The following is a 21,289-nucleotide window of genomic DNA, read 5'->3' as shown; positions in this document are numbered from 1 at the left end:
AAACTTAAATAACTGTGTAAATTAAATACATTAAATAATTGTAATCAGGCAATTATAGGGATTCAAAAACATTCGTCTGATTTCAAAATGATTTATTTCACATGTAAATCGTTACAGAACAGTGCAGTAAACTGTAAATGGTTTAATGAGCATAATGTTTATGTAATTTTACATGTGCTCAATATGAACCTCCTCCAGCTGTACGGACAACATCAACACCAGTCAAATTCATCCCAGAGTCAATTGAGCATGTCGGGTGTCGCTGCACTCACGGCCCTTTCAGTGCGATTTCGGAGAGCATCCAGTGTTGTGGAACCAACGTCGAACATTCTGAGCTGTTGGAGGTTCACTGCCCATGAAAATCACACTGCACGGTTGTGACGGATTCACTTTTATTGAAGTGGAGAACGCAGAACGGAGCCATATTCTGGTGACCGTCAGAAACTCTGTGACCCCCTCTTTCAGTTGGTATGTGATTGGTTCCTAGGCACCTCACGGTTGGAAAAATATGGTGCTGTGAATTAGGATGAATCCTTTTTGGATCGCACTTTGTAATAATTGTGACAGGCCTGGTTATAGAGAACCGCTAAACCACTACAGATTATAAAGAGCCTCTAAACATCTGGTGAAAACCTAAATTTCTTGACACGTATTCTGAAAAATGTGAAGTATAGTGATATTTTTGACACATTAACCCAAAATTTTACTGCATGTCTTCGATACATTGACATTGTCGTGGATACTAGGATAAAGTTTTATGTTTATGTGACGGTGTCTTGTCATTAAAGCTCCCCCATCCCCTTTTCCCTTTTAGTAACTGTGTCCCAATCCTGGACTCATAATTGTTATTGAGGTCCCTGCCTGTGCAGAGCTGAGACTCATTTCCAACAGCTTGATTCCATTATCCCACTCGCTGCTGCCAGAAATAGCGTGGGCCGCCTGTTCGCTCCTGCCAGCAAAGTCACTTTGTCAAACCCTGGATGAACACTGCCTCTGCCTCGCACCAACACAACTGGACCTCTTTCATTTTCCCTCGTGACTGTGGACAATGGCTGTGTTTGCATGCAAAGATTTTGCCAATCCGATTGAATACATTCCGATTACAGATTAAGACTCTGGTGTTTTAGATGCACACTCTACTCGGCAGTCGGATCAAAGTCTTCGTTTACATCCACACTACAAGTAATCCGATCCACGATGGCGCGTATGCGTGGATTAAACCTTAGAGTAAATGTTACCATGACAGCGAACATAACACGAGGTCCGGTCGGCGTGAGAGGTTTTCGGGTGGCGCGCTTGTTTTTCGTGGCTAATGTTGGACCAGATTTCAGAGTAGGGCTGCAAAATGTGGGAAAAATACTGTATTGCGGTTATATTGCCACGTATTATGATTGTGATGGGCCTTGGAATAGACTGAAAAATGTATTGGCGAACCCTTGATGTGGGATGATCAGCCTGCATGATTTTAACTAAAATAACTGGTTTGCTCGAGTCTTGATTTCATCCAAACAGCCAAGCAACTTCTGTGATTGATCAGGATGGTCGCTGCACACAGTAAAGCATTCAGTGATTGGTTGGGTGTGGGGTTAATTCAGATACTCCAGTATTCATTCGTAATGTTGGTATTTGTTTCTCTATTTAATATTTGGAAGCTTTGTCTTTATTAAAGCTGCAAACGTTGTGGCATAAACCACAAAGTTTCATCAGTACAGGCCTACAGTGCTGCGCAAGTGACCGTGTGTCCAGTCCACACTGTCTCTTACTTGGTGGCTTTATTTAAGAGCTTCAGGTTGGAATATCTGCTCCTTTATTCCTTTCTCAGAGATGATATTCAGTTATTAGCTGCAGGGCGATCTGGATGCTGCACGCAGACCCACCTGAAGTGTGTTGGATGGCTGTGACATTTTGGCGGGCAGTAACTTTTTTTTTTTTACCACTTCACCGGTTGACATTAAGTGAAGTAGAGCTCTTTTTAGAGTAAATGCGTTTTACTAGGAGAAACTTGGAAACAATCTCAGCCCAGCTGTTGTAACTGCGGTAGCCAGAGGAGCAGAGGACACAGAATACATAATTCTGTCTGTTGTTTTAAGCCTTGAGGCGCACATCACAGCCTGACCACAATATAAATCTTGGTGCTAAAATTTGGTAACCAATAATAATAACCGCGACCCTATCTAGACTAAGCGGTTGATGATGGTGATTATAACATATAACAAAGCAGCTTTAAAACAATATTAGTGTCCTATGCAGGATTTTTGCGGATGTTGATAAATCTGTGATGATTTAAAGGTGAGTTACACCTTTTTTCCAAAGTTTTGCGTGATTTAAAATGGTTGAGATGTGAAGTGTCATTCAGAGTGATCCTTTTATTATGAAACACTCCGTTCTAGTAAGACAGAACTGCTCACAGTGGTGGTGATGGGAACTGGATGAAGTGTTTAATGCCTCTATAAGAAAAAAAAATCCCTAACAAACTTAATACATGAAATCATTTTAATATGATTTTAAAACATTTTCTTTATCTGTTTATGGTGGAAAGATACATGCATGGTGTTTTAAGGCGAATAGTTCCCTTATCTTTTTAGATTTTCAGCTCTTTCACTGTTACTAACATTACATATATATATCTGCAAAGACACAGGTTGGTTCACCGGTGCCTTTGATAGTAAATGAAATGGGTATATTTGTTTTGTAGCCTGGTTCCTGTTACCACCACTATAATGGGGGGAAAAAACATTGGTAAATTTCTCTACCGTTAACTGTTGCACATCAAGCTCTATAAACGATTTTGTTTACATCTCAACAATTGAAATATGGAGAAATTTGGAAATACCCCCTTTAACCTAAGCCGATTTTATCAGTCAGTGAATGCATCGGTATATGGGTTGGGCCCTAGCATACACAGTTGGTGGTCTGAGCCGTGTTTTAAAGTCTGCTTTCTGCTTCCCAGTTCATGTCAGCAGTGTTAGCATGCATTTAGTATAAGACCAACAAGAGAGAAGTAAAAATGTTTGCCAGAAATGCCTGTGCTTCAGCAGAACCCACCCAGATTCTGCAGCAGAGCCAGTCCTAACACCCAGCAACAGCAGTGGAGCCTCTGGCTTGTTTACAGTGGTCCCTCTCCCCCTCTTTGACATATTCTCTCTCGATCTCTGTGTCTCTGCATCAGCAGCATCGGCTATGTATCTCTCCTGTTTTCGTAAAGGTCAGGAAACCTATTATTCTTGATCACATGGTGGGCAGCAGCGTTGCTGTGCTGGTGCAGTCCCGTGTGATTCCAGTTTTTATTCCGATGGGGGAGGGAGAGAGAAAGAGACGAAGTGTTTCAGCCTGTTTTTAATAGATTTTCAGGACACAAAAGTCCTGATTCCGTGGGAAAACCAGAGAGAAACTGGGAAAACAAAATGGTCCCAACGTTGTAAATAATTTGACATTCTTGTTTTCTGAAAGAGCAAAAACATTTCCTTTTGGTTGCTGAGCTTAGAGTTTGGATTAGGTTTAGTTGTTAGGCCTAGAAAAATGTCATGTATAAATGTTTCTGTGTATAAATATAAAATAAATATCAGACTTCTTATTGTAGTAGTAGTAGTAGTAGTAGTAGTAGTAGTAGTAGTAGTAGTAGTAGTAGTAGTAGTAGTAGTAGTAGTGTAAATTCATCGTGACGTGATATTGCAATGCAAAAAATATGACTGCGTGCATTACAGAGAATAAGCCGTCCGTTAATTATGGCAATGCAGTTGAATTGTTCGAGTACCAAAGTTTGCAGCAACCCGGCACCAATCAAGAAGCCACTCTACATGTTCATTAGTTAGCTGTACAACAAGATGAGTATAGTCATTTTATTCACTCTTCAGAATATAAAGAACATATCAAATCGAGAGTGGGCTCAAAGTGTGGGCCATGTGCCTCATTACGCCCCGAATTATTATTATTATTATTATTATTATTATTATTATTATTACAGGTACATATGAGACACTCCTGCAGATTTAAATGCAGTTGCTGTTTATTTGCTGAATTTACACACACACACACATGTTACTCAACAAATAAATTGAAATTGTGCTCTAAAATTTGCAGAAAAGTAAGTCTAAGTATTCCCTGTTCCCTGTAGATGTGTTGACTTGTTTTCACTTAGAAAATAAACAAAACCTCAGACCAGAGGTCTTTGAACTTCTGCATGTGACTGCATATGTGAAGCATGTAGTCTGTATTACCTAGTGATAATTACACATGTATAAGGGGCATCATGTTATTGATGATGATGATGATAATAATATTATAATAATAATAATTATTATTATTATTATTGCATAACGGTGTGTGTATATATACTGTATGATTAATTTATATGGAACCTCAGTCCTTACCGTGTATATAAATGTGTGTGTGTGTTGGTGCAGGTAGCGGATGGGAGCCGTGGGGTCAGGTAGTGGGTTTGAATGCTGATGGGCCTCATCTGTACACTGTGTTGGCTGAGGAATGTAGAAGAGTGGTTTGAGGCTGGGGGAGGGAAGGGGTGGGGTGGAGGGGTTAATGGCTGCGAGTCTTTGCAGCTCAGGAAAGCGAATGACCTGTGACCAAGGTCAGATGAAAAATGAGACTTGCATGTATGTGCGAGTGCCTCTGTGTACGTGAGTGCATATGAACTTGTATGTGCAAAGCAGAGGAGGAGCGACTAGGTGGAGCTTCTTCTCGCTGCATTCTGTTTGTCTGAAGGCTAAAAGGGGAATTCCACCAATTTTTCAGCGCAAAGTTGTTGAAATAGCCATTCAGCATGCTGTAATGTTAAATTATGCATTGTACAGCAACTCTCTAGCTCAGATTTCTATGCTCAGATTTCATGTATTTTCTGAGCTTTTATATATGTAATGTTGATAATGGTGATATGTAGGTCAACGTCTCGGCATCAGGCAGCGCATTCAGAGTCCTGTAATAACGTTCTGTAACAGAGCTTTTAGAGGTATTTAACACTTCAGATGTCTGGTTTCTATCACAACAGCTGCACAGTGTATCATTTGTTAATAGCACTGCGATACTAGACTTTGCAGTATTGGTGTCGCATAACCCTAATCCACTCGTTTCTGTGGATGTTTAAATGAATTAAAGCCTGCTTATCGCTGCTATGGGAAGAAAACCTCGTATCTCCATTTTTGTTGTTTTTCAGTTTTTGACACAATTTAAAAATACCTGTTGTTGTTTACCTTGTGTGTAAATTTCATGATGATTGGACCAAAAGAAACGGCCCAAAATGACGTCTGGTTCCATTGACTTCCATTAAAAGTAAAGTGGGTTTTTTCCTTGTCCTGTAAAGTTACCATTTTGGAGTTTCTTCCGACAGCAGCGTTATGATCCAGCAATTGAAAATATTCTTTGGTCAGAATAAAGTGGGTTGATTTTGTTCTCAAAGTTACTTTAAGGGTTCATGTGTTTTTAATATGTTGTAAGGCATATCGTAGTGTCTAGCGGTCTGATTGCAGGATCCAGTCCATGGACAAGTCTGGGCTATTTGGGGGAATAAAGCCCCCCAGCTTTGCCCTGTGGAGCAGTGGAACTGCATACTCTGGAGTGAGCGGAGTTCCGTTTGATATCTTTGGGAGGAGTTGGAGTGATCCAGAAGTTAATCGTCCACCATCAGTACCTGACCTCACTAATGCTCTTGTGGCTGAATGCAGTCAAATTCTCACAGCAATGTTCCAACATGCAGTGTGAAGACTTTCCAGAAGAGTCGAGGCTGTTACTGCAGCAAAGGGGGACAAACCCCTATTTAATACCCTGCATTTCAGAAGAACTGTTGGATCAGCAGGTATAACTGTGGAGATTGTGGTGTAGAGGCAGCTGAAGTGGGCTAGTTGTTGTTGTTACTTTATATTATTATTTTTATTATTATTGCTGGGACCTATCAGAGCTGAATGATTTGTTTTGGATCAGCTCATGTAAAATCCTGCAGGCAGAATCCCAGTCAGCTCAGCCGCCCAGGCTGGAGCCAAGGCCTCTCTGTGGGGGTGCAGATGCCAAGCTGTTTTTAGAAATGCCAAGCCAACGGTTCCCCAACGCTTCGGCTCATCTTCTTGGCCCCACCTGACTGATTCCCTGCTCTAAACCCTACAGGCTCGTATAAGGGCTGAATTTTATATATATGCATCTGCAGAATGTACAGGCACCATGTGCAGCTATGTGCTTCGCTATCTTCCAACATACTTGCATTTAATGTTAACTAGGGGGCAGTGCTGTTTACAAAGCTAGACCCTGCTTGGGCTGCAAAAAATAGTTGATGCGTTTAAACATTTGTTTATCGAGCCAAATGTTAGCTTGTCACCAGTAGCGTGTGGTTGGCAGCTCTGCACACTGGACTCAGTGGAGATTGCCTGTGAGACTCTTAACTAAAGGCGTAGTCCAAATGCGTTTGCTGCTGCTCTGGATTGCCATCTAGCTAGCATATTTTTCATTTCATTACCGGGAATAAATGGAAAGTGTGCTGACTAGCTGGCTGTCCAGAGCTGTAGGAAAGCTATTCATTGTTAATTATTCATGTTGGTGGTAGTAGTAATAATCAATAAGAGCAAGAACAATAATACAACAGTAAAAGCAACGATAATAATTAACGCCTTTATTCTCTTCCATTATGAAAAAATTCTTATAGGACTTTTCAATTTTTGGGATAATATTCCATAAAATATTGGACATTTGATTTTTCCCATTTTCCCGCACACGTTTTTGTGCACTGTGAACATGGAGAGAATAGGTCAGAGAAGTAAAACGTTGAGTATGATAATTATCAAAAAAGTGAATTCTCATTAACATAAATTGAAAGCAGTAAGCTAGACTTTGCTTTTTTTTTTTTTTTTTTCCTTTACTGTTTGCTCCCTACATGTTGCACTACATAGGAATTCAAGTACTGGATCCTGCACCCCAAAGGTGCAAAATATAGCTAAAAAATCATTTGGCACTCAAATGAGTATGACCCAAATCCATACTCGATTAATGATGCGCTGTTTGGCTGTGAATTTCTAAGCTTTCGTAGCTAGCACACTCTTAAGGAGGCACAGAGCTGTTTGGGATTCAGCCTGGGTTTCATGCTGCTTCTGACTGAAACGCAAACATTTGAAGCATGTAAGACATTCGTGACATTTCCCACTCTTATACTGCTTTTTACAGTAAATCATCACTGTATGTACTTTAATTAAAGCCTGTGATATTAAGAGGGTTGTTTTAGGTCTGTTAGCTAGCTGACCAGAGTAGTTCTAGTTGAGAACATAAGTCGCCAGCCCTTCAGTTTAAACACAAGGGGGTTCTTGCTTCATCAATGCACTCGGTGGTCCATGCGAGCAGCATGACAGTCAGATTATTCCATTAAAAGCTCAAGGGTTTTTTTGTGCTCTGGTGCAGTGATACACAATTGTTTACTTGATTTTTGAATTGCTTCATTGTTGTGAAGCAGTCATAGGTGTGCGTATATCATGGATTTTACAACGGCTTCGAACGAGGCTCAGCCAATCAGATTTTAGGACCAGAGTTGTCTTTTATAAGTGCTCATAATACACTTCGAAATGGTTCTTGAGCTGCTCCCTTTTCCCCTGTGCCCTTTGTTTAGGATGATATTTGGTATAGTTTAGGTCTCGTCTCAACACCAGTACTTTCTGGTTCAGCCAACCAGTGTTTCCTTGACTCACTGCATAACTGTGATCGTACCATGCCCTCTCAGACCTGTACGTCTGAAAGAATAACTTTCTCCACTTTCCCTTTTGCTCTCTCACGCCACAGAATCTACTGCCTGCTCTGTGGAGCTGTACATTGTGCTGTTTGTGTCTCTTGTAGCGATGAGCATGTTGGGCTGTTCTGGTCAGGTTGTTTATAGCTGTTTATTTCAGTGTGCAGGATTGTGGCATGTCTTCAGTAAACATGCTGAGAAGGCCACCACTGTGATATGAGATACGTCTCTTTGTTTCTGTGAGCTGTTAATGTTTAGAAAGTAAAGCAGCTGGGTTCACTCGAGTTCCTCTACACCCTCCCCTTCGTTTCTCACTTTATTTCCTCTCTCTTTCTCTTGTGCAAAATTCAGAGCGCCCTTCGTTTAATTAGTTTTCAGGTAAAAAGGCCATTAAATTTAAGTTATTCATTTTCAGGAGATATTTCTGAGGAGATTATATGTAAGATAATCCACTTGCGTAAGGAAGAAGAAAATCAAAGTGTGTGGAAAAACAGGAGTTTCCCCAAACTAGAGTTCACAAAATAACTCGCACGTAAAGAAAAATGGAAGTAATTACAAGATCTGGTGGGCCAGCTTAAATGCCCCCATCAGATAAAACAACACTTAAAGCTTTTGTCTTTGAGAGAGAGAGAGGAAAATAAAGCTGCTTCAGATCTGAGAACATCCACAGGTGTTTCTGTCCATCCTTCCAATGTGAGAACTCGACACTGTGGGTCTGAAAGGAGGTGTAGCAATTAAGAAGGATGAAAGCTGTAATAAATGCAAACAGTGTACGCACTATATACTAATAAAACAGATGATGTATTTGGTATTGAGGCTTTCTATCGATTGTTTAGTTCTTTTTTCCTGAAAAATGAATAACTTGTACTTAATGACTGCTTTTTGGCATTAATTAAATAAATAAAGGATAGTCTGACTTGTGCTGTATATGTACTCAAACACACATAGCCTATCATAATGTGTGTGTGTGTGTGTGTGTGTGTGTGTGTGTGTGTGTATTTGGGGGGGGGGGGGTCTTTGTTTAATCTTTCCCACCTCTTTGACTCGCCGGGGTTTCCCGTGGTATACCGAGAGAGGTGGCCGTTTTGATTGTTGCTCAGGTGGGGGGAGGGTTTTTGGACAGAGGGAGTTAAAGGTCAGCAGGATGAGCGATGTAGGCCTTCTGCTCAAAGATCTTTTGTGTACGAAACTAAGACAGGCTGAGGAGAGAGGCCATGAAGGAGTGAATCACACCCTGTTCCAGTACATTCTTAAAGGAAATGTTTCTATACCTGCAGTTGAGATGGTGTCTTTGATACGTGACCTATGTCCTGACAATCAAAGGCCTGAAAGCCTTTTGATGTCGGTAATGAATTTGACAGCTCAGCAGCATCATTAAAGTTGGGCAATGTGGTATTTTATTGTTATAAAGATAAACAGCATGCACTGAAAAACAGCCAGTCTGAAGAGATGGTCATTATTCTTGTTCAGCTGAATTTAGTGCAGCTCACTGTGTATCTTTATACTTGTAGTACATCATGAAAACATCTGTAAGTGCTGTATTTTTGCTGCATCGTCCAGTCTTCTGCTTGTCAGTGATTCTGGTGCATATGTCCCTTAATGTGGCAAAGAACCCCCTGCTTTGACAGGAATGGGCACTTGAACAGCAGTATTGGTGTTGGTGATGGGGATACGATACCTGTGACTGTTACCACAAAGCAATTTCTGATGCGCGTCAGACAAAACTTAACACATCGGCTTTGTGGGACAACGTGCAGCAGTAAAAATGCTCATGGCGGAATCTGCAATGGCAGGTTTGGTGTTAAGAACATGCTAACGGAGCTGCTTACCAGAAGGAACTGATGGACTCTGGAAATGATGGTAGCCTTTACTCTTAATTTAACCTTTAGCATAGCAGCCTGCTAGCCTGTGGTTGGTCAGCTGTATCACTCAGCAGTGGGGTCTCACAGCTCTTTGCTTCAACCAAGCCAGAAAAAACAACTGAAAGTTGCTGATACTGACAGCATGAACAACAGTGATTTTTACTGAGCTGATGCTGAGATGCGGCATCAATATTGATACTGTGTATCGGCCAGTACTAATGGATCAATATCTGTATTGGAAGTGGAAAAAATGGTTATTGGTGCATCTCTATTAAGGCTATTAACTTCACAAACTTTGCCTCAGCCTCTCTTTGAAAGGCTCTGCTATGGTGTTCAAAGCAGGCAACAGCTTGCAAACGGACTCATCCAACCCGCTGCATGCAAGTGTGTTTACAAGGTAGGACAGGTAGAGCCAGTCAGGATGCAGCTGACCAAATCTCAGTAGTTGTGGCCGGTTTAGCTTGCTCTAGAATTTGTTGTGTTGTTACATGACTAGTCTACAACGTAAAGTGGAGCACCACAAACCACAGCTTTGTTCTCTGTTCTTTGCTGAATGTTCTAATAACCTGAAAATGGAAGTTAGTATAATAACATAAGCAACGTTCCAGACATGTCTTATTTTTGCTGTTGAAAAACATTTGAATTGAGATGCAACAGCAGTGTGTCAAACTGAATTGTGAAATTTGTGAATGGTCACATGCCTTTTGATCAGTATTTATGTTTACTAAGCTTGTGACTCAGTCCTAATCTTAAGGATCTCATGCTGAGCACATTTTGTGTTTCCTCTGCTGTAGTGTTGCCTGGTACTGCTTGTGTGTTCTGTATCTTAGTGTGTTTCCTGCTCACAACATACCTGAATGAAACTTAACAGCCAGTGATCACACCCTCTGGGTTACTACAGCAAAGATGCACCAAATATGCCGTACAGGGGGCTTGTGAAACTTGACGCTGCTCTAACTCGTCTGATTTCGTCATCAGCTCATTATCAAGCCCTTCTTAAGCTGAGTCAGGTAAAGTGGAGTGGGAGTAAACTAAGATTCTGTTGATACCTGTTGTTTCATACGTCTTGGATATCATTAGGACTATATTTTGATTATTCACATAAAAATGCGAGTTTAATTTTTCTCCAAGCTACATCAGACAACCAATGCCCCCACCCCCCAATACTGTAATGGCACCTCCTCTTGATGTTATGTATATGGGGAAGAAACCACCCACTGGACTGCTGACACTTAATGAGGGTGTGGCTTCTTCATAAGTTCAACTCCTGACACTAGATGAATTTAGAATTGTTCTTTGCTGGGCTGCATGTTGAGACTGTTAGCTTAAAGCACTAGTTTGTACCTTGAAGTCTTGCTTCAGTATATTATGCTTTATTGTTCCATGACCATTACGGCTAATACGGATGGTTAATTATTCAAAGAACCTGTCTTTTAAAAACATCATGCAAATTTGTTATTTTTGTGGCAGTAACCGTTTTTAACCATTTTAATACTGCAAAAAAAAAAACTGAAAAAAGTGCAAAAATGTTACAATGATGATGGAGCTGCTTTGTAAATCCTGCAATAATAAATTAAGACAGTTGTCTGCTCGGATTTCGATGTTTAGGTCTCAAATGCAAAATCGACATGTTGATAGACACCCTCGGAAGTTTACAGATTTCTCTTTGAATGCTCTTGAATGCTTGGCTCAGTCATCAGATTCATCGTCTCAGGGAAGTTGTCTAAGCCGCTTCTCCTTCGGGGTCACGGGGGGTGCTGGAGCCTATCCCAGTGGTCATTGGGCGGAAGGCAGGATACACCCTGGACAGGTCGCCAGTCCATCACAGGGCAGCCCACTGTGCCACCGTGCTGCCCACCCACATTAGAAAATATTCCATATGTAGAATGCAATTACACACTTTCACCGGAGAGGTCTCCAAAACCTTAAATCTAACATGGTGTGGCTTTAAGAACACAGATGCGGCAGCACTGCTGTGTCTGATCCTCTCATACGAGCGCAACGCATCACCACGTCAGTGTAACTGCAGTGAGCTGCCACCCAATTAATACCCGTTCTGTGGGGTCCTGACAATTGACAAATGGGCTAACAAAGTATGCAGAGAAACAGATGGACTGCAGTAATTTTAGAAGTACAAAGTGCACTTATATAGTAAGGCCAGTTGGTGGAAGTGAACTTTCTAGGTTTAATCAGCCCTTCTCTGTCCTGTCCTTCAAAGGAATGGGACCACCACTGATTATGCAGATGGTGGACCATTCTGAGCACAGCAGTGACACTGATATGGCGTATTTACTAGTAGCTCAAATTTTTTCAGTTGGAGGCTTAACAGGCACTCACAAAGCCACTGCAGGCTAAAATCGTCCACACACTAAACAAAATATGAGCACATGTTACGTGATGCTTCTCACTGGATGAAAACATTATTCATCTCATAAGCATGCTGTTCATTTTGTTGTAATAACCAGAATAAATTTCAGAAAAACATCAACAGTGCATTATTTCTAGTGCATCTGTCTTGTTTCCAACCAAAACTCTTGGAATACAAATTGTCATGTGCGTGACCCCTGAGGTCGCATGTAGGAGCTTCTGAGGAGCGCTTGAAGGCAGCATGGGTGAGTGTGTTACTCAAATTAAAGTGCATCAGTTGTAGCACATTTTTCTTGAACACTGCTTTTCTGTGTTGAAGTGATGTTCCTACGACTCTGCCACCCAGGAAGCTCCCCCAGTGCCTGTGTTTACAGTTTTCCACTCTCACCAAGGCCTCAGAAGGGCATAGTGGTAAACAGGTATTTACAAAATAATCCCAGGCCTACTTGTGGGTAATTAGAAACTCCTCCCAGGAGATGGTGTCATCTCTCTGGGATCTTAGCAACGCTGCTGTGGGAGACAACGACCAATTAGAGAGCAGCACTGCGGTCTTAGGTATTTGTAGTCTTCCCATCAGATCAGTGATACTGAAGCAGGGAAATGGAGTGGATGTTTGTGTATTTCTGACTCCATGTGTTCTCTCAAATCTCCACGGCTTTGCTGTGGCATTTGACCTCGAGTACATGAAGCATTTTAATTGCGAAAATCATGCAAAACAAATGGCATATTTTTATAGTGTGTAAGTGGCCATTATTTTGATTGTCTAATATTTTATGCTCCATTTAAGCAAAAATAAATGAATACAAAAATGCAAATGATTGGTGCTCCCATTAACCTTGCATTAAGTAGCCTCAGTATCCAGCGCAGGCTTTCTTGTGCTCTGTGCTTTTGTTTATTGACTCAGTTGCTGTTTTGGAAAGTGATTATCTCTAGGCCTTGTATTCTGTTGTTTGTTTTGTACCATATTTTGAATAATGCTGGTTGTTTTTCTTTTTCTTTCTTTTTTTCTTTCTTTCTTTCTTTCTTAGTCTGCCTTCCTCTCTCCAGCGTGTGGTGTGGAATGCTGGGGGAAGTTTTCGTCAAAGACTAAGTGCTGTAGGATGTCGACAGTGTTCTGCCTGAGGAGGCCTTAAATCCTCAGTATTTTACGCCATGCCGAGTGCAGATCTGTGTTGAGGTCCCACTTCAGTGACCGTTTTGCTTACTCACAAATAGAAAATATTCTTTGTGAAAATAAGTATTAGTATGAGATTCATTCATGCATTGCTATCTCTTTTGCTAAATCCAACAAGAAATACTAATACAGTTTCTGAGAGAGACCTTTTATAGAAGATAATGTGTACCCTCATCATCTGACATTGCAGTTAGCTCAGGTGTTACTTTCAGCGTTTTCTCCATAGCTACCTCTGGCTCTGGAGTCTGGGCTCTGGAGTCTGGGCTCTGGAGTCTGGGCTCTGGAGTCTGGGCTCTGGAGTCTGGGCTCTGGAGTCTGGGCTCTGGAGTCTGGGCTCTGGAGTCTGGGCTCTGGAGTCTGGGCTCTGGAGTCTGGGCTCTGGAGTCTGGGCTCTGGCATTAAAGTTAGGTCTAATATAGTTCTAGGATAGCTAACATTGGCTCTAGTGTTAGCATTCGCATCGGCTCTAGCTTCCGTTCTCTAAGGTTATGTACTGTGCTGTCAGGTGGCAGGTGAAATGCTGGGAAGCAAGACTCCTCATTTTAATTAGCGAGCAAAACTATTATGGAATTTTATAAATTCAGCTAAAATGTTCTATTACTTTTGTTTGGGTTTTTTTTTGTTTTTTGGTTTATCCTGTCGGCACCAGTGAGGGTGAGGTTCAGCGCTGTTGTTTTCAGTGGATTGTTTGCTGGTTAGTGAACCGCATGCATGCCGCTGATCTCAGGAGACTTCCCTGAGGCCCTGTGCACTTGTTGGTAATCATTTTGTTTTGATGTATTAATGATGCAATCTGTGGCTAAGGGGCCAGGCAGGAGGGTTAGGAGGCAGGGGGCTTCCTGAGTCTCCAGACAGGGAGCCTGCAGCCCCTAAAGCCCTTCCTGAGTTACGCTTCGTTCTCTCCATCACCATGCTCTGCTTTATGGCAGCTTGAGCCATTGGCCCATTCCTATGGATTTGGTCCCACTGCAAGCCTGCAGAATTCCCAGAGCATCCACAGAATTCCTCGAAATTAAGTGGGAATTTTGACATTTGCCAACAAAGCCTTTTTTATTTTGATAGATAGGGTAGATAGCATAAATTGATAAATAGAATAGACTCAAAGATGGATGGATTGAAAGCAGATGGATAGATGAATGGATAAAAGGATGAACTGAAAGAAGTTGAATTAAAAGAAAGGATAGATACATGGAATAATCAAATAGAAATAATGGCTTGAAAGAAAAAAAATGACCAAAGAGCATAGGCAGATGGATAGATGGATCAAAAAAGGAATAGATTATGGATATGTCCAAAGAAAGAACAGATGGATGGTTAGATTGGAAAAAAGAAAATGCAGGTGGATAGAATGAAAGATTGATTGATTGAAAGAGAGAGAGGATGGCTGAATAGATTAAAAGGATGGATAGATAGAAAAGACAAGCTGTGCTGTGTTTTAAATAACAAGAAATATGAGATGGGGGGGGGGGGGGAGACAGACGGACAAACAGACGGTGGTTTTCTCTGTAATACTGGTCAGAGGATGGAGAGAGAGAGAGAGAGAGAGAGAGAGAGACAGACAGACGGCGGTTTTCTCTAATACCGGTCAGAGGAGAGGGGGGCTCACATGCTCAGTCATGTGACCTGGGCTGAGGTGGGTGAGGTCACTGTCTGGGCTGAAACTCTGAATCTCTCCAGCTTCTGTTTCCTCCTCATGTGTTTGTTTATGCACCAACACTTCACATTCAGCCAGTTTGTTCACTGCTCAGGGTTGTTCTTATTGTTGTGGCTCAGTTTTCAGGATGACGGCGGCATTTTCTGCTGCTCACATTCCAAGATAATCCCAGTTACGTTTCTTCTCAGTCCATCAAACTTCCAGTTTGCTTTCTTATGCAAATGTTATTTTTTGTGTATTTCCACTTTTTCCCTTTTTTTAAAAAAATTCATTTCACCTGTGGGCGGCACGGTGGCGTGGTGGGTAGTGCTGTCACCTCACAGCAAGGAGGGCCTGGGTTCAATTCCCCGGCCAGGTGACTGGGGTCCTCTCTGTGTTGAGTTTGCATCTTCTCCCCGTGTCTGCGTGGGTTTCCTCCGGGTTCTCCGGTTTCGCGTGTGTGTGAGAGTGTGTGTGAGTGATTTGATTGTGTGTGTCTGTCTGCCCTGCGATGGTCTGGTGACCTGTCCAGGGTGTATCATGCCTTCCGCTCGATGACTGCTGGGATAGGCTCTAGCACCCCCCTGCGACCCAGAAGGAGAAGCTAATAATAATGTTAATATTGTTTATATCGGGAGAAAGAACCTCCCTCTATTTTGGGGTTAGCACAAGGCTAATTTGTAGACGTTGCTAAATATCTTTCCCAGCGCCACTCCCCCTCTTACCTCCCCCCTTCCTCGTTACACTATGGCCTGAGACATACATTTGCTCTCAATTCTCTCTTCTTCAAATATGCTGAGAAGACAGACACCAGCAGAAATAGGGGCTGCATATTTGAAGTGATGAAGCGTATTTCAAATTCTCCTGCTGCTCTGTCCTACAGTAGGATACAAAGCCTGATAGACAGACATGTTTGTTATTCCTGCCATTCAGTTTTTGCATTTTGGAATCCGTGGAAGGCTGGAATGTGTGGTTTATTATTGTTAAGCTAACTTAATTTGTATTTATATGTCCACTTGGCGACGGGTTACTCGGTGAACTGTCAAAATGCTCCACAAGTTGCTTGATTACTAATATAAACCTGAGAATCAGTATATCAAAGGGCCGATATCCTACACTGTTATTGCATTTTAGTGTTAAGGTCCACTTAACATCTGTGTAGTTTTACGTGCAAAGAATACATTTTTACATAATGTGTTTTCCAACCTCTCTCTATCTCATGGAATTAAACAGGCTGTGCCTTTAAGACTGATGTATGCAGTTGAGCTTTGTCCTTATTGGCTTTCCGTATTGTGCCTTGTTCTAAAGGTAGTCTAGTCTAAAACGTTCCTTATAACTTCACTGTGAATGGGCGGATGTAAGGTGAATATGTGAAGTGTTTTTTTTTTTTTTTTTTAGTGACCTCACAAAAATTTGAATTGAATTTGAAATGAACGCTTTTAATTTCCACATTTTAAATTGTTTGCATATTACGTCAAACTTTATTTAAAAAAAAAAAAAAAAAGGGTTAGGGTTTTTTTTCCCCCTCATATTCGGGTCTTGTTTAGTTTTTGTCCATTTCTTATTTTACAGATGTTTTTTGATTGGTCAGACTTGGCTCTCGTTGCAGTGCCCCTTGCTGTGACACTCAAAATACAGCTTGTGCTTGCGTTGCGTTATGAAATACGTCGTGACACATTTTCACGCGTGAACCCCCGTCTGCGTAGCTTGAAGCGTCTGCGTTATCGTCCTTACGTGGAGTATGTTTAAATTCTCAGTCCCTGATCTGTATTGGCTCGGCTACACTTTAAATTAGGGCCTCTGTCGATGTTCTCAGAGTTTAAATAAAGGTTGGTTGGTTGGTTGATTGAATTCTTTAACCAAAATCTGCATGTCATGCCAGGTTTACCCAGATTCCAGGGCGCACACGTTCACTTTGCGAATGTTTCTGTAGAAAATCTGTAAAAACTAGATCTTATGGTCTTTGTGGTGCAGTACATGATCTGCTCTTCTAAAGAGTCTAGAGCCTGTAAAGGCTCCTGTAACTCTGCTCTGAGTTTGTGTGTGTGTGTGTGTGTGTGTGTGTGTGTGTGTGTGTGTGTGTGTGTGTGTGTGTGTGTTTTAGCAGCAGCTCCAGCTCCCGTCTCAGCTGGCTCTTATGTACATTCTAGCTGTGATCATTCTACCAGCTGCTAAAGTGGAGCTCATTTCAGTACGGTAGCTAAAATTGCTGTTCAGGCTGAAATCATCTCCTGCTTTAAGTGCATTACTTCTAATACTCAAAGCAACATTAGTAACATACAATTGAGCTTTGATTTTCTCTGTGCGTTGCCTGTTCTCAGAAAGCCTTAACGGTAAATACATACTGATTAGCTCCCTTTCTCAACCGGTGAGGATGTATTCTGCTTTTTGAGGTCGCTTAGCTTCATATGACTTCATGTGTTACTTGTTTATATTGACAGGTTTTAATGTTTATTCCTGCCCAAGGCTTTGGCTAAATGGTTGGTGTGGTTATTGACTAATGCGTTATTTTATGTGTCTGTGTGTTTCTGAAAGGCCACGGTCAGTGGGGAGTCATGGCAGGATGCACTGGGGACCGAGCTGCTCTCAGAGTCGAGCTCAGGAGGGCCGAGGGCGTCATCGCCTGTCCACTGTCATCCAGCCCCTCAGGCAGAGCGCTGGGGAGGTGGTGGACCTTACTGTGGACGAGGATGGTAAGGACACAGGAGCTTCTGTTTTCTGTATTGTTACAAATTCAGTTCGTCCATTTCATCTGTACACAAGCGTGTAATTTCACTGTAAAGTTATCTTGCTAGTAGGGCTGAGCAATTTGGGAAAATGATGTAATTACGATCTTTGTGACCACCTTTTAAATTGCACTTATATTCTATAAATTCAGATACAGCTTTGTTTTTTGGCTGTGCATACATACAATGATCAGGCATAACATTCTGACCACCTCCTTGTTTCTACACTCATTGTCCATTTTATCAGCTCCACTTACTGTATAGCTGCATTTTGTTGTTCTACAGTTACAGACTGTAGTCCATCTGTTTCTCTGATACTTTGTTAGCCCCCTTTTACCCTGTTCTTCAGTGGTCAGGACCCCCATGGACCCTCACAGAGCAGGTGGATCTTTCTCAGCACTGACATGGTGGTGGTGTGTTAGTGTGTGTTGTGCGGGTATGAGTGGATCAGACACAGCAGTGCTGCTGGAGTTTTTAAACACTGTGTCCACTCACTGTCCACTCTATTGGACACTCCTACCTGGTCAGTCCACCTTGTAGATGTGAAATGAGAGACGACAGCTCATCTGCTACTGCACAGTTTGTGTTTGTCATTAATTTATCAGTGGTCAGAGGACGCTGCCCACGGGACACTTTTGGCTGGATATTTTTGGTTGGTGGACTATTCTCAGTCCAGCAGCGACACTGAGGTGTTTAAAAACTCCAGCAGTCTGATCCACTCAGACCAGCACAACACACGTTAACAGACCACCACCATGTCAATGTTACTGTAGTGCTGAGAATGATCCAAATAGTACCTGCTCTGTGAGGGTTCATGGGGGTCCTGACCACTGAAGAACAGGGTAAAAGGGGGCTAATAGTAAGTATCAGAGAAACAGATGGACTACAGTCTGTAACTGTAGAACTACAAAGTGCAGCTATACAGTAAGTGGAGCTGATAAAACAGACAATGAGCATAGAAACAAGGAGGTGGTCATGATGTTACGCCTAATCAGTGTGTATCAACGTGTATGCAGCATATCCATTTTTTGCTGGCTTTAAGTTTAAACGGTGAACTAGCCAGAATGGTAGATAGTCCTGGTTGTGGTGTTGTTAATTGGTCTAACTCAACAGGTGATCTGCAAGGTCTGTGTTATTAGGTAAAAAAAATTCTAACTTAAGTCAAGAATCTAGATGTAGCTATAAAAAAAGTGTAGCTGTCAAATTGCAAAATCTAATCATCTTTCAGCCCTGCTAATCAGATCCTATCACTTACATGTATAAACACATACTACAGCACATACTACACAAACACATACACTACTTGGCCTTCTCTTTCCTACTTCCTTGTTTCTCTCACCCATCTGGAAGTACAGCCTCAGTAATCTAGTGCTCAGAGAGAGAGACACACAGAGAGAGACTGCGCTGTCTGTGGCTGAGTGCTCTTTTCACGCCTGCTCATGTTTGGGGGGAAATATCCGGCATGAGTCAACCAGCCAGTTTAGCACCTAACCAAGCAAATCAAATTACAGCAAAGAGAAGCAACAGGAACAAGAAGGAAACTAGTTACTTTTATGTACTCAAGTCACCTTTATATGCATAATTATGGTGTTGTTTTAAGCTTATGATGTTGTAAAAAAATTATGGAAATTTCAATTTGGGTCAGAGCCACACAAGCATAAACCTGCTGTTCCTGTGCCAACTACTGGGTGTTCCTGCATACAGTTCGGTAGTGGCTGTGATTAGATGTACGTGAGAGAACTCCGTGGCCGGTTGAACCAGCTGTGTGTAAGTTCAAACATAGTAAACACTTACATTAAACTAATCTAAGTTCAGGTTTATGCATTACTAAATCCAAACGAGTTGCACCACATAAACTAGTTTTTATGTTGAGCTTAGTAGTGACTAAATACTACTACTAACTTCCTAACTAATAAATACTACTATTAACCTAAATGCTACTTCTAACCACCTAACTACTAAATACTACTACTACTAACTTCCTAACTGCTAAATACTATTACTAACCTAAATACTACTTCTAACCTCCTAACTACTAAATACTACTACTACTACCCTCCTAACTACTAAATACTACTATTACTACTACTAACCTCCTAACTACTAAATACTACTCCTACTAACCTCCTAACTACTAAATGCTACTACTAACCTAAATACTACTACTAACCTCCTAACTACTAAATACTACTAACCTCCTAACTACTAAATACTACTACTACTACTAACCTCCTAACTACTAAATACTACTTCTAACCCCCTAACTACTAAATACTACTATTACTACTACTACTACTATTAACCTAAATACTACTACTAATTTCTTAACTACTAAATACTACTACTAACCTCTTAACTGCTAAATACTACTGCTAACCTAAATACTACTACTAACCTCCTAACTAATAAATACTACTACTAACCTAAATACTACTTCTAACCTCCTAACTACTAAATATGACTACTAACCTCCCCCTCGGCAGGTGTACGTTTTGGTGAAACAATCATAAACCACATAGAAAACGCGAAAAGGCCAAAAACATGACTCTTATGGTGAACTAAGCTAAAAATTCCAAAAGCTATACGCTGTGATTTTACTTACAGCTCTAATCATCACTCTGGTTTAAACTTCGAACATGAAGTTAAACACCCACAGCTCCAGCTCAGTGAGAGCAGCTGCACAAACGGCTAAGCTGATCTGCTGTTGTGTCGGTTAGTGGCCAGTCATTTAAAAAGGTGCATATCATCTTATGATCTCCCCTTTTGTTCTTAGTGTTTGTTAAATTACAAAAGTGCCTTGGACGTTTGCCTTAAAATGGCATACTCTTTTTTTTCATTTGCAGTAAGTCACTTGTCTAAAAAAGCCCCATGTTGACTAAATATTGAGCTAAACCAAAGAATGTAAAGAGTGCTGGGGCTCACAGGGCAGCTTCACTGCTGCGTGTGTTGATGTAAAGCCTGAACTGGGTTACACCAGTTTTACATGGGTTTGTACTTTTATGTGTATTTACTAAGTTCTTAGTTAACATTAGACAGTTTCAGACTGTCCTTTTAATAAATTCCGGATTAACCAATCCGTGTCACATCTTGCTTAGTAACAACTAAATAATGCTTACGTGATAAACACTTGCGCTGGATTTTTTCATTCGTTAGAAGAGAGGATTGTGTTCAAGCTTATGTGAACTGAATACATTTGAATGTAGATGTTAGCTCTGTTCTCTCTGAACGGGAGCTGTGGACGTCGGCTCTGTTCTCTCTGAACGGGAGCTGTGGACGTCGGCTCTGTTCTCTCTGAACTGGAGCTGTGGACGTCGGCTCTGTTCTCTCTGAACGGGAGCTGTGGACGTCGGCTCTGTTCTCTCTGAACGGGAGCTGTGGACGTCGGCTCTGTTCTCTCTGAACGGGAGCTGTGGACGTCGGCTCTGTTCTCTCTGAACGGGAGCTGTGGACGTCGGCTCTGTTCTCTCTGAACGGGAGCTGTGGACGTCGGCTCTGTTCTCTCTGAACTGGAGCTGTGGACGTCGGCTCTGTTCTCTCTGAACTGGAGCTGTGGACGTCGGCTCTGTTCTCTCTGAACTGGAGCTGTGGACGTCGGCTCTGTTCTCTCTGAACTGGAGCTGTGGACGTCGGCTCTGTTCTCTCTGAACTGGAGCTGTGGACGTCGGCTCTGTTCTCTCTGAACTGGAGCTGTGGACGTCGGCTCTGTTCTCTCTGAACTGGAGCTGTGGACGTCGGCTCTGTTCTCTCTGAACGGGAGCTGTGGACGTCGGCTCTGTTCTCTCTGAACTGGAGCTGTGGACGTCGGCTCTGTTCTCT

At 41.8% G+C, this 21,289-nt stretch overlaps 1 protein-coding gene across 5 annotated transcripts in view; it reads left to right on the top strand.

The window, feature by feature from the left end:
- The window catches only part of rnf111 (ring finger protein 111), a 71,308-nt gene that overhangs the window by 30,555 nt on the left and 19,464 nt on the right, over positions 1-21,289 (top strand). For all 5 annotated transcript variants that reach the window (XM_017711656.2, XM_017711658.2, XM_017711655.2 and 2 more), the window contains exon 4: positions 17,283-17,440. In XM_017711656.2, coding sequence (XP_017567145.1) covers positions 17,283-17,440 — 158 coding nt within the window. The remainder of the gene's footprint in view (positions 1-17,282; positions 17,441-21,289) is intronic.

This window comes from Pygocentrus nattereri, chromosome 25, assembly GCF_015220715.1.
Source record: "Pygocentrus nattereri isolate fPygNat1 chromosome 25, fPygNat1.pri, whole genome shotgun sequence".
In the NCBI taxonomy this organism is placed as follows: domain Eukaryota; kingdom Metazoa; phylum Chordata; class Actinopteri; order Characiformes; family Serrasalmidae; genus Pygocentrus; species Pygocentrus nattereri.
This window is presented reverse-complemented; position numbering and strand designations above follow the sequence as displayed.